Here is a 12040-nt window from a genome sequence, read left to right as displayed (position 1 = left end):
AAAAAAAAGCCATAATTTGTGCAAAAAGGAAAAGAGCTATGTGATAAAATGTTTTGTTTTTACTCGTGCAAATGAGATGGCACAAAATACATTTTTAAAGTCCATAATTAGGGTAGCTCTTGGAGCACAGCAAGAGTTTTGATTTCCCCTGACTTGCGGAATTCATTATATTGGGTAAATTGTAAGACCCTGTGGTCTGTATCTGGAATCTCTGCTGTGTTTACTCTGTCTTCTTTTTCATCCTGTATTTCTGATAATGCTTCTAGCCGAGGACGAAGGAACTCGCACGCGAGACATCAGGTATAGTGCTAGAGGGACGTGAGGGCACAGCCTCTTTCGCTCTTGGTGTCATTTTCAAATCATAATCATGCTTGGCTTTAGATTTTTTTAAGGTCTTTAGAAGAAAAATGTTTGCAGTTGGAAATTAGACAAGTTTACAAATAGGTTTTACTCAGAAGGGAATTATAGAACTCAGACACTGATTTTAAGAGGAACAGTCTTCTCTAGTAAAACTGGAGAAACTCTTAGTTTTTACATTATGTATTTGGCAAACATACCAAATTTGGGTCAATGGCTTTTATTAAGCAAAGTCGATATTAAATAACAAATGCACATTTAATTCTGGATTATGGACTTTCATGTAAATTATACAGAAAAGAGAAGAACTGTCCCAGCTAACATTTTATGGCATGAGCTGCAGTGTTTCTAAAGACTAGATTTATGTAGGAGACCACATCATTCATAACCTCCTATGATAATATGTTACAGGCGTCTTTCTTAAGAGACAGATCTTTTACTGAATATGTGCACTAATGCTTAAAAAATGTGTGTGCGTGTGGCATACATATGGATAGATTGACAGATAGACACATACATAGAGAGAGAGATTAAAAACCTCTGGAAGCCTCATAATGAGCCCTAACCCTGGAATTAAGTGAAAAGCCACTGAACAACCTAAATAGCAATTACGAATCCACTGCCGTAAGCCTAAACCCAGAAGAGCCTTATTGGGTCTAATTTAATATAAAATTATTGTCAAATCTGATTATCTAGTTTCCAGCCCAGGGCTTCTAAGCAGGGGCACATTAGGTGGACAGAAGGGAACGATAAAATGAAAGCACTGTGCTGTGCAGCCGATGGCCTGGCAGAGAAAGAATAGAGAAAACTCAAAGAAGCAATGTATGATTCCGTGGTATTTCATAACACAGTACGAGAATAACTGCTTAAGATGATAGGAAAGCACGTATTATATTTTTTAAAGATTGTTCATTAAGAACCGTTAAAGGAAACCAAATTTAGGTACCAAAGAGGAGTGAACCAGTCATCACGGAAAATTCACTTTTGTGGGCTCTCCAGCTTCCCAGATGGCATATTAAAGAATCTTTGGTAATAGATGTAAAATAGCAGATACAGAAGCTCTCTCTACATTGTGAAAAGCACCTGGTCAGTTGAGGTCCCCACAGTATCACTGTAAGGCAGCAAGAACAAAACCATTTTTCCTTTTTCCCATGGAGAAAGCAAGACGCAAAGGGGTTTGTGTCAATGGTAGGTGGGGCACAGCCCATTGTGTCACTTGTAAAATGTTTCCTACCAAAGCATCTGGCATCCGTGAAATTAAATTAAAACACACACACTCATTACTTTTTGACTCTAAAATTCATTCTATCTGAATGAAATACCAATATTACCTAAAAGATTGGCAATTACCTGAGTAATGTGGAGACGAAAATATTTTTTAAATAGTGTGAAAGGCTAGGACGTTTTTATTTAGAACTCTCTTAGCGCAAACATTTTCCTTTTAATGACCTTTTGTTCTTTGTTTTTCTTTTTGTCTTAATACTAAGTTCAGCAGAGATGTGAGCTAACATCTCCTTTTATCACTTACATTTGAATATTTGTTGCTCTTGTAGATTACAGTGTTACATGAATAAAGCCTGCTTCCCCGAAACCACACTTGTATCTTAAAGAATTTTGATGTAATGACATTGCTATTCTTAAGCCAGCTAGTCCACACTGAAAAGAGTTTTTATTCTCAAGGATTTTCTTTAAGAAATTAATAAAGCTTATGCTCCTAAAACAAATTCACTAATTAGAGAAACTTAGTACAACCTCCAGAAGTAATTGAACCATTAACTGGTATATACACTGATTAGATTGTTGTAAAACCTAAAATAAAACTATTCGTCCAGAAGTAGCTTGCCTGTTCTAGGAGTAGTGGAGAGTTTAAATTGCTGAGGTGCATTATTGCTGGTCCTTCCCCAGTTGCTTAATTGAAAGTTAGTGGATTCTGAACTGTTCCAATATGTTAAGACAACCAAATTCTTGTGTTTCAAAATAAAGTTCCTCGTGAATTAGGACCCGCTGTCAGCTAATCATTTTGAACCTTCATGTTTCCTTTGAAGATCTAATTCCTGAAAGAGCAGAGTCTTAAAAGCCCATGAAAAATAACTCCATAGTCAGTAACCGTCTTTAACTACGTGGAGTGCATGGCGTTGATGCATATTTAACTGTGACCTCAGCAGCTCCTTCGTCTCATTTGTCATCCTACACGTGTTTTAAAACATTTCCAGAATTCACATTTGTTCAGCAGAGTGCACTGACTATACTACAAGATGTGGGGAAAGAAGGCCAAAACACGTTCCTTCTTAAAAAAAGGGATCTTATGGGATATGCATTTGTACAGTTTTTTTTCTTAACCCTTAAAACATGAAAAAATAACAATGAGAAATCTATAAGGATGAGTAAGTTCTGATGCAAACTAAATGCATACATGACACATTAAAGGCGTCTGTAAAGCAGTTCTCATATCATGCATCTGGAAAGGTGTCAGCCTGTTTAGAACTGTGGTCATCTAGATCAGAGAGGTCACAGAGGATCCTGCAGTGGCTGGAAGGTTGTGTTTAGTGATTAGTACAGCCGGTCAGTCCTAAGATGACACGGTTCGAATACGCAGAGTTCTTTTTGGATCCATTGGATTAATTACTTGTAAAAGTAACCTTTAAAAAAATGAGTGATTCATGTATTCATGTTGGTATGTGAGCCTAAATATAAGTAAAAGAGGTGAATTCGCTTTGACATCTAAGCACAGCAGAGTGAGTTGAAACAGGATTGCCTTAAATGTATTTAATTTGGTTTGCTCCAGAACTGAAATATACCTTTGGTTAAATATAATTTTATTTTTGGCCCTTGTGGTGTATTTTAAAGGAAGTGTATTTGGAAGTCATTATCCAAAAGAGTAAAAATCATTCTTTAATTAGGGTTAAACTGCGAGCTTTATTATTATGTGTGATGATTACGTGTGATCTCCTTTGCGGTTAACTGGTTTCCATCTCTTTACCCAGGACTCAGGCCAGATTATCCCCCTCATTGTGGAAAGCTGTATTCGGTTCATCAATCTCTATGGTAAGCCATAAACTACGGAAATCTCCTTTTAAAAAACAATCACTAAGAGTATTTCAGTAAATGTGTCTTCCCATTTAACATTTAATTATTGGGAGAAGGGGAACTGGAGGATGCAATGGGACGTTTCATCCTCTTTTCCTCTATCCTCTTTAGGTCTTCAGCATCAGGGGATTTTCAGAGTGTCTGGTTCCCAGGTGGAAGTCAATGACATTAAAAATTCATTTGAGAGAGGTAAGTGCGTGTCCATCCCTATAAGCAAACCATGTTAAAAAGTCATCATTTTCAGTGGAGTGAAGTGGCATACTCATTCTGTGTATCTTCAAAACCTTTCTTCTCTTTGTATTTACTTCATTTTGAATGTTGAATTAAGAATTCAGAATTAAGCTATTTAGAATAGCTGAGAATTGAAGCCAAAATCATAAAGCCAACACCTTATCAAGTATAGAAAAGCGTATGAGCTCTGTGTCCTGGTTTAGGATTGGCATTTATAATCTTCAGCACATGTGTCAAAGGTGGTGCATCGCATGGTTCTAGAAGAGTGGCAGGAACAGCTCTGGGCCTAGACAGCAGGTGTTTGAGGCAACGCCTCCCAGCCTCGTGTCCACTCCCTCTTTCCTTCCTCTTCTGTCCATCCCCAGGCTCCTTCCCTGTGGCCTTAGTCAGTGTCTTACTCTTGTTCACAATTGGCTGTCAGATGAGTCCTCCTAAACTGTTAATTAGCACATTATGATTCGCAAACCCGTACACTTCAGTGCAGGCAGACCTGGAATCAACTGAGACTCTTTCATTTACTAATCGTGTGATTCGGGTCAAGTTACTCGTCTCTTCTTTTGGCCTCGGTCCTCATCTGCAAAATTCCAGGATCGCTGTGAGATAGGTATAATCCATGAGAAGGCCTAGCTCTGTAGTGACGGCTCGAGTTATTAATGCTCTCCACTTGTAATGCTTTGTGTTGTGTCTGCTTCTGGATACATCTGCCCATTCCTCCTGTGCTTGGAAGTCAAGCCGAGAGAGCGGAGGGAGGGCCATCACGGCGTGGAGACAAGGCCACCTTCGCTCTCCCTCCATCCCGTTTCCCCTGGCCCAGACTTGGCACAGAGCCCTTGAAAGTTTGAAACCTGAGTTGAAGAGGTAAATGGAGCCAGATGGTTTTTCCTGTTCCAGATTCTCTGACTGATACGAAGTGGAGAGCAGCGCAGCCTCCCCTCGCAGCAGCAAAGTCTTCCAAGACTCTGACCATATTCAGGATGAGTTGAAAGTGTAGTAAAACGTCAGGTTCCTGTGCCAGCCGCCACAGGCAAAGGCTTTATTATTTTCCCTGGAAATTCCCCTGGTATTTGTTATGTGTTAGTGATCTTTTTGGGTGAGGCTTTCTCACAGTGGGCCAAAAAAAAACATTTTGGTCAATTCATGTTCAATGATTTCCTGCCCTAGGAGCAGAGAAAAAGGAACCACAGGTCCATGAAACTAAACTGCCCCAACAGGCAAAAAAAAATAAGTTAAAATGCAATGTACAATTTTTATGAACTTTAGAAGAGAAAGAAAAAGCAGACCTGTCAATAAGAAATGGAGTTTGACTTAAGGCTGCATATTATGTTGCACTTCTTAAGGATTTTATCTCAATTTAATTCTTAGGGAGGTGGTATAGCCAGGCCAGTTACCTAGTATTTTAAAACTGCTTACCATAAAGGATATAATTTCGTATTTATGATATATTTTTAAAATTTCCACTTTTTATACAAATTCCTAAGGGTACATTTTCAAATTTCTCTGTCTGATTTCAAAATTTCCCGTTGCTGAAAGCAGCTTTCAAATGTGCTGTGAACAGAACCCTGCCGTTTTGGGAAACACTTATTTCCTTAATTATAGATATTCACAGTTAGGTAAATCCTATAATATTTCTGATAAATTTTGCTGATCCATATAGCATAGTCAGACAGACTTATGTTGTGGGTTTTTTCCCCAGTAGGATAAGAAACACACAATGTCGTCTTTGAATTCATGTCAAACTAAGATTACAGATTTTAGCTTTAAAAAAGAAAGTTAGGTAAAATTATAAATCCCACAATATTTTATTTTAAGATTTGGGTAACTTGTAAGGGATTATTTGCTAGCATACGATAAAAAAAGCTTTATTTTAGCCAACTATTTTTACTTTAATCATGGGGTGGGATATCTAAACCAATTATTTTCATTTTAGTACCATATAATTGTACATAAAGTGTAATTAAAAGATATGTGTATATATAGAAATGTGTGTGTGTGAGTATAGAAACGTATTTTTGTTCAGAGGAGAAAAAGAGAAGCACTATGCTTATAACGAATTTTTTTTTCAGGTGAAAATCCTTTGGCTGACGACCAGAATAACCATGATATTAACTCAGTTGCTGGCGTTCTGAAGCTCTATTTCCGTGGGCTGGAAAACCCCCTCTTTCCTAAGGAAAGATTTAATGATCTGATTTCTTGTATCAGTAAGTGGACCTTTTTTTTTTAGTCCTTTCCCACCAGAAGTGTTTCACTAACCAATTTCCTGGAAAAAGCACATCTCCTCACCCCACCGTTACCCCATTGCCACCAAATTTCTGCAACCATTTGTTTTCTTTCTGGCTGCAGCATGAGTCATCCTCCCAGCTGTGGCCTCGCCCTTAGCTGAGTGGGCTCTGCGCCTGAGCATCCTCAGGCTCCGCAGAGCTCCAGAGCTGCCCACTTGGTGGCTGGAGTAAAGCAGAAAGCAGGTGCCGGCCGGGTAAGGGAGAGGAGGGAGTTGTAAGCACGGAAATGTATCTTCTTGGTGGCCTTTGGTTCTTGGTTTTCTCCAGCAGTCTTAGGAATGGGGTGATTTATCCATCTTTGAATGTTACTTCAAGAAATAAGGTAAAATGAGATAAATGATCATTATTACCGTACAGGAGCACCAGGGGAAATTACCCATCAGTGGGCCTCCCAAGCTAAGACGCACGGTTGCGCTGCGGCCATGGGTGACATGTTATGAAACTGATAATCATCAGCAGAGTCGAGCATTGCTGTTTTCTCCAGGGGGAGCTTCTGACAACACAGGAAGGAAGGTGACAATAATGATACGGGGAATTAGGTATTAAGCACAGTCGAGTTCCACATGTCTAAAAATGCAGTGCCCCTCCAAGTTCGCGGGCAAGGGTCCCGAGCTGACCTGAGTCCCACAGCGAGGGCTTTCAGAGGATCAGGCTTTACTCTAATGAAGAAACATGCCCCCTGCCTCCCCAACCCCGACCTGATCAAGTCCTGCTGACCTCCGGAGAATCCCTCTGCTCAGCCCTCCTTCCCCGTTTCCGTGGCCGTGCCTTGGCTTCTCGCTGGGGCTGTGGTTACAGTGGCCTCAGTGGAGCCCTTCCTTCTAGGTTTGCCCTCTCTGCCCACCCCACCCCCCACATCATTCCATCTTTCACACTGCAGCGAGACTGGAAAGAGCAGATCGGGTTATATCACCCCCCCCCCCAGCCCCCATTTAAAACCTGTTTCAGTATTTCCCACCTAAAAACAAACTCCATGGTACGGCCAGTTCATAGAATTGAATTCTTCTCTGTCTGGCCTCTTTCTACCACCGTGCACTCATCTCCTGCCACCGCTGCCCTGTTTACTTTCTGTGTCAACAACAGCAAACTGCAAGCGTGCCGGGCCATTTCCCGCCCCCGTGTCTTTGTCCGTGCTGCTCCATCTGCTGTCCCTGATAGCTGTCAACGTCTTCGATGAAGGCTTCGCTGGACTGGCCCTCCTCCCAGAGCACCATCGCCCCACCACGCCAAGCAGAATTTGTCACTCTCTCCTCTACGCATGTTCCCCTGTGTACATATGTCTATGATTTTTCTTATCCCCTCACATTACAACTCTTTAACTCCTCTGTCTCCCTCAACTAGAGAGAGATTCAGGGAAGAGGTTAAGAATGTAGGCTCTGCACTCAAAAACAGCCTGGGTCCGAATTGCTCACCAGCTGTGTGGCCTTAGGCAAGTTTCCTAACCTCTCTGCACCTCAGTTTCATCACCTGTAAAATAGGAAGAATATTAGACCATATATCTTAGGGTTACGGGAATTAAATGAGTTAATTCATGTAAAGAGCCAAGAAGAGCGCCTGACAAAGAGTATGTTCACTGAAATGCCTGCAGTTCGCTCCACAGGCCTGTGAGGTCTGGATGGATTAGTCCGTTTTGTAGCCCCAACACTTCGCATAGCTAATTCCAGGCACATAGTGAGTGCATAATTCATAGTTGCTAAATAGAACTTAAATGAACTAAAGAGTCAGAATTCCTCCAGAACTCTTTTGTTGGCATCCATGCCAGAAGTCCTGGCTCCCGTTGGGTATGATTCCCCGGGTCATAATTCCCTCCACCCCAACCCCGTGCAGTCTGATGTCTTGTGCAGAATGTAGATGTGCGCCTTGTGTCCATTCCAAGGCCCTTGCATAGCCTGAATCCTCACAGCCGGCCTCTGACCCAGCTGGAAAGAACTGAAAAAGAGGTGTCACCCTTCTGGAATTCTCCCCTAGTCATGTCCAAAGATTTCCCTCACATCCTAGCCAGAACGCTTAAATCTGGAAAAATAACAAGCACTCTCCAATGCTCAGTGGTCTTCTAGGTGCATCCACCATGTCAACGTTTCTCTCTACATGAACCAGTTGGATAAAGAGCGTGGAGCTACATTGCAGTTACTATTGTAAAATCACACTTTCATTGGGTAGAAATATTACTTCATTGTGGTTATTAAAAGCTGAAGCCATAGAGTCCGAAAGATCTGGGTTCAAGTCCCGGCTTCACCACTTAACAGCTTGGTAAGCTTGGGCAGAAATTAATACTTAATCTTATTCAGTATCTGTTTCTTTATCTACTTCATAGAGTCAGAGTGAAGCATAAATAAGATAATCCATATAAAGTGTTTAGCATCGTGCCTGCTACCTAGTAAGCCTCAATAACTGTTGCTAGCTGTCATCATTTCCACTATTGCAAGTACTCCTTCTATAAACTCAGGTCACGTATGCCGGTACCTGGGTTAGCCACTTACCAGTCTGTTTGTTCTGCTAAATGTATTTCTTTGACATAATTACCTCACATGCATTCAGAAATGATGTTAATATAACCCAGAAGTTGTGTTGGTTCCAGCATGATTTTTCCCAGCACATTAGTATTTTGTAACAATCAAAGACTGGATTTCTCACCATTAAGAATCAGGCTTAGCATAATATAAGTGGAAAATCTGCAGAAATATCTTTCTTTCACATAAACAGTACCTTTCATGAAATGCCACGAGTGCCAGTGAAGAAACTGCAGAGACATTCCCTCTGTATTAAAACGCTGGATTAGTGAAAAACGATGGATTAATAATCCTTGGGTTAATTTTTATGAAAATAGTCTCTATTGGAAATGAATACCCTCCACGACCTACATCTCAAAGCAGCAGGAGCCCAGGCTCTCAGGCTGCTGAGGATGTTGGGTACACATAGCAGGAGAGGTTTAACTGTGTTAGGAGTTTAAGTAGTATTGTTAATGGTTTGTTGGTTTTTGGTTTTTTTTAAAGATCGGCACCTGAGATAACATCTGTTGCCAACTTTTTTTTTTCCTTCTCCCCAAAGCCCCCCAGTACATAGCTGTATATTCTAGTTGTAGGTCCTTCTGGCTCTGCTCTTTGGGACACCACCTCAGCATGGCCTGATGAGCGGTGGTAGGTCTGCACCCAGGATCCAAACCCGTGAAACCCTGGGCTGCCAAAGCGGAACGTGTGAACTTAACCACTCGGCTCCAGAGACAGCCCCTTGTTAATGTTTTTGTTACTGCTCTAGTTGCAAAGTTTCATAGGTATTGAGCACTATTCCCTGTAAGTCCAGTTATTTTTAGTGCACAGTTTTGCAGAATAGAATGTTTTTCAAGAACACATAATGACACTATCTAAACCCCTTTACGCCTAACATCTAATCTCTTAAAAAGAGGGCGTTCCTGGCTATTGCTGATTTATCTCTAGGCAGGCATTTTCTCTTGCCAGTGTCACCGTGACGTAGCTGTGTTTTTCTTGGATTTTCAATAATTCTTTGAGAATGATAGATATGTCATTATATGTAATATGTCATTCATCATTATTTCTTCTCATTGATGTTACAAACTTGTGGGGATTCAAGGACTTGATTTTTGCATTCAGGAAGCTTAAAATCTAGTAGCGGAGATAAGGTACTTACAAATAAATGCAATCTAAGTTAGTATGTGATAGAAGCACAAAGATTTAGAAATTGGGAGGGAGAGAGAGAGTCTCCTGGAGATGGATTGTGTTTATCCATGTCATCTTCTAGCATCGCCAAAGCTGGATTTGATTTTCCCTGTTGAGTAATTTCACGTGATAGATATTTTTTATTTAAAAATCTTCCCTTTTCATCTTTTCTAAGAGTTTACATAAGTCTCTGGAGCACCTCCTACTTTTTGCTTGCCTACTTTTGGATTGTTTGGGGAAAGTTTTTTTTTATGGTGAGTTATTATTGTGCCATTTTTATGCCCCTAAATGCCACGCTCTTTGGAAGCTTACAAATCTATGTAGTAAAGGGAATTGGTCTCAGAAGTCTCTCTTTTTTTTAATGTGCACTGTTCATTTTCCAGTTCACTGCCAATTTCTTTTTAAAAATTACTTGTCCGGATGAAGACCTGGTGAACACAAATGCCATCTAAATTTGAAGTGGCAAACTTGGTCGGATCTCAGTTTCTCACCCCAGAGTTGTTTTTGTTTTTTTCAGACCATCCACTTTATGAATGGTTTTGTGAATGCTCCAGATTAAGCCCACACAGTCTGGGCAGCTTCTAGAATGTCCATGTGCCAGGGTTCTGAGATGCCCTCGGGCAGAAGTCCAAGGGACTGCCCTAGGAGAGCTGCCCAGGCAATTCATGGTCTTTCCCAGCTGCCTCAGGGCCGTGAGCCCCAGGACAGGCTTACACGTTTTGCGTTGTGTTAGTATTGAGGGGAACTGCTTGGTCAATGGAAACTTTTGCGGGGGGTGGGGGGATTTTTTTCTACCTATCACAAAACCAACACGTAGTCATTGCAGAACACTTTAAAAATACACAAAAGCACATAGAGGAAAATACCATCACACTTAGTGCCACAACCCAAAGAGAATCAAGGGCGTGTACACACTTGGATGCGTTCCCGTCTGCTCTTTTTGTATTCATGTGCGCATGCAACTTTTTTAAAGCCAAAGTGGAACTGCACTGTCTATTCTGTTCATAACCGACCTTATTTTTTACTTTTTTATTATAAGAATTTCAAACATCTACAAAAGGTTACAGAAAAATAGACTGAACATCAGTATAATCACCTAGCTTTAACAATTTTCATTTCTTGGACAAAATTGTCCCACTTTTTCCCCTCCCATCATCCCTCTGAGATCATCGCTTCATCTGTATGTAGGTGTCTCTAGGGATGAAGATTCTTTTCTCTTTTTTTGTACAACATGGCCACAATACCATTATCATACCTTAAAAAAAAAACAGTAGGGTACGGCCCAGTGGCATAGCGGTTAAGTTTGCACACTCTACTTCAGTGGCCCGGGGTTCACCAGTTCGGATCCCTGGCACGGACCTACACTCTGCTCATCAAGCCATGCTGTGGTAGGAATCCCACATATAAAGTAGAGGAAGATGGGCATGGATGTTAGCTCATAGCCAGTCTTCCTCAAAAAAAAAAAAACAGTAATTGCTTAAAATCATCAAATAGCCAATCAGTAACTTTTTAAAAATAATTGTTTATTGTGCAGTTAACATATGGTCACTGTAGACAAATTATAAAATAAACTAGAATCAGCTATAATTCCTCTATACAGAGATAAAGTTAACCCTTTTAGTATTTTTCCTAATGTTTTCTATACGTATACCTATGTACTTTTAAAAGCAGCTTATTAAGACCTAATTCTCATACCATACAATTCATCTATTAAGGTGTACAATTCAGTCGTTTTTAGTAAATTCACAGGATTATGCAACTGTCACCACAGTCAATTTCAGAACATTTTCATGACTCTGAGAAGAAATATCAATTAACACTTATAACCACCACTCATCCCCCAGGACTGGGCAACCATTAATCTACTTTCTAGCTCTGTAATAATTTACCTATTCTGGCCATTTTATAAAAATACAGTTATACAGTATGTGGTTCTTTGTGACTGGTTTCGTTCACTTAGCATCATGTTTTCAAGATTCATCCATGTTGTACCACATATCAGCGCTTTACTGCCAAATAATATTCCATTGTATGGACGTACCACAACCACATACTTTTAATAAAAATTGTACTGTACCAAGTGACTGCTACTCAATGTGAGATTGCTTTTTGAGGTGATGAAAATGTTCTGCATTGATTGGCATAATGGTTGATCAACTGTGAATGCACTAAAGACCATTGAATTTTACACTTTAAATATGAGCTATATATGAATTATATCTTAATAAATCTGTCATCAAAAGTTGTAGGGGCTGGCCCAGTGGCCGAGTGGTTGAGTTCGCGTGCTCCGCTGCAGGCGGCCCAGTGTTTCGTTGGTTTGGGTCCTGGGCGCGGACATGGCACTGCTCATCGAGCCACGCTGAGGCAGCGTCCCGCATGCCGCAAGTGGAGGCACCCACAACGAAGAATGTG

At 40.6% G+C, this 12040-nt stretch overlaps 1 protein-coding gene across 7 annotated transcripts in view; it reads left to right on the top strand.

Annotated features, from left to right (window-relative positions):
- Positions 1 to 12040, top strand: part of SRGAP1 (SLIT-ROBO Rho GTPase activating protein 1) — a 258542-nt gene that overhangs the window by 215751 nt on the left and 30751 nt on the right. For all 7 annotated transcript variants that reach the window (XM_046684107.1, XM_046684121.1, XM_046684127.1 and 4 more), the window contains 3 exons: positions 3342 to 3402; positions 3556 to 3633; positions 5739 to 5873. In XM_046684107.1, the coding sequence (XP_046540063.1) occupies positions 3342 to 3402; positions 3556 to 3633; positions 5739 to 5873 (274 nt within the window). The remainder of the gene's footprint in view (positions 1 to 3341; positions 3403 to 3555; positions 3634 to 5738; positions 5874 to 12040) is intronic.

This window comes from Equus quagga, chromosome 1 (assembly GCF_021613505.1).
Source record: "Equus quagga isolate Etosha38 chromosome 1, UCLA_HA_Equagga_1.0, whole genome shotgun sequence".
Classification (NCBI taxonomy): domain Eukaryota; kingdom Metazoa; phylum Chordata; class Mammalia; order Perissodactyla; family Equidae; genus Equus; species Equus quagga.
This window is presented reverse-complemented; position numbering and strand designations above follow the sequence as displayed.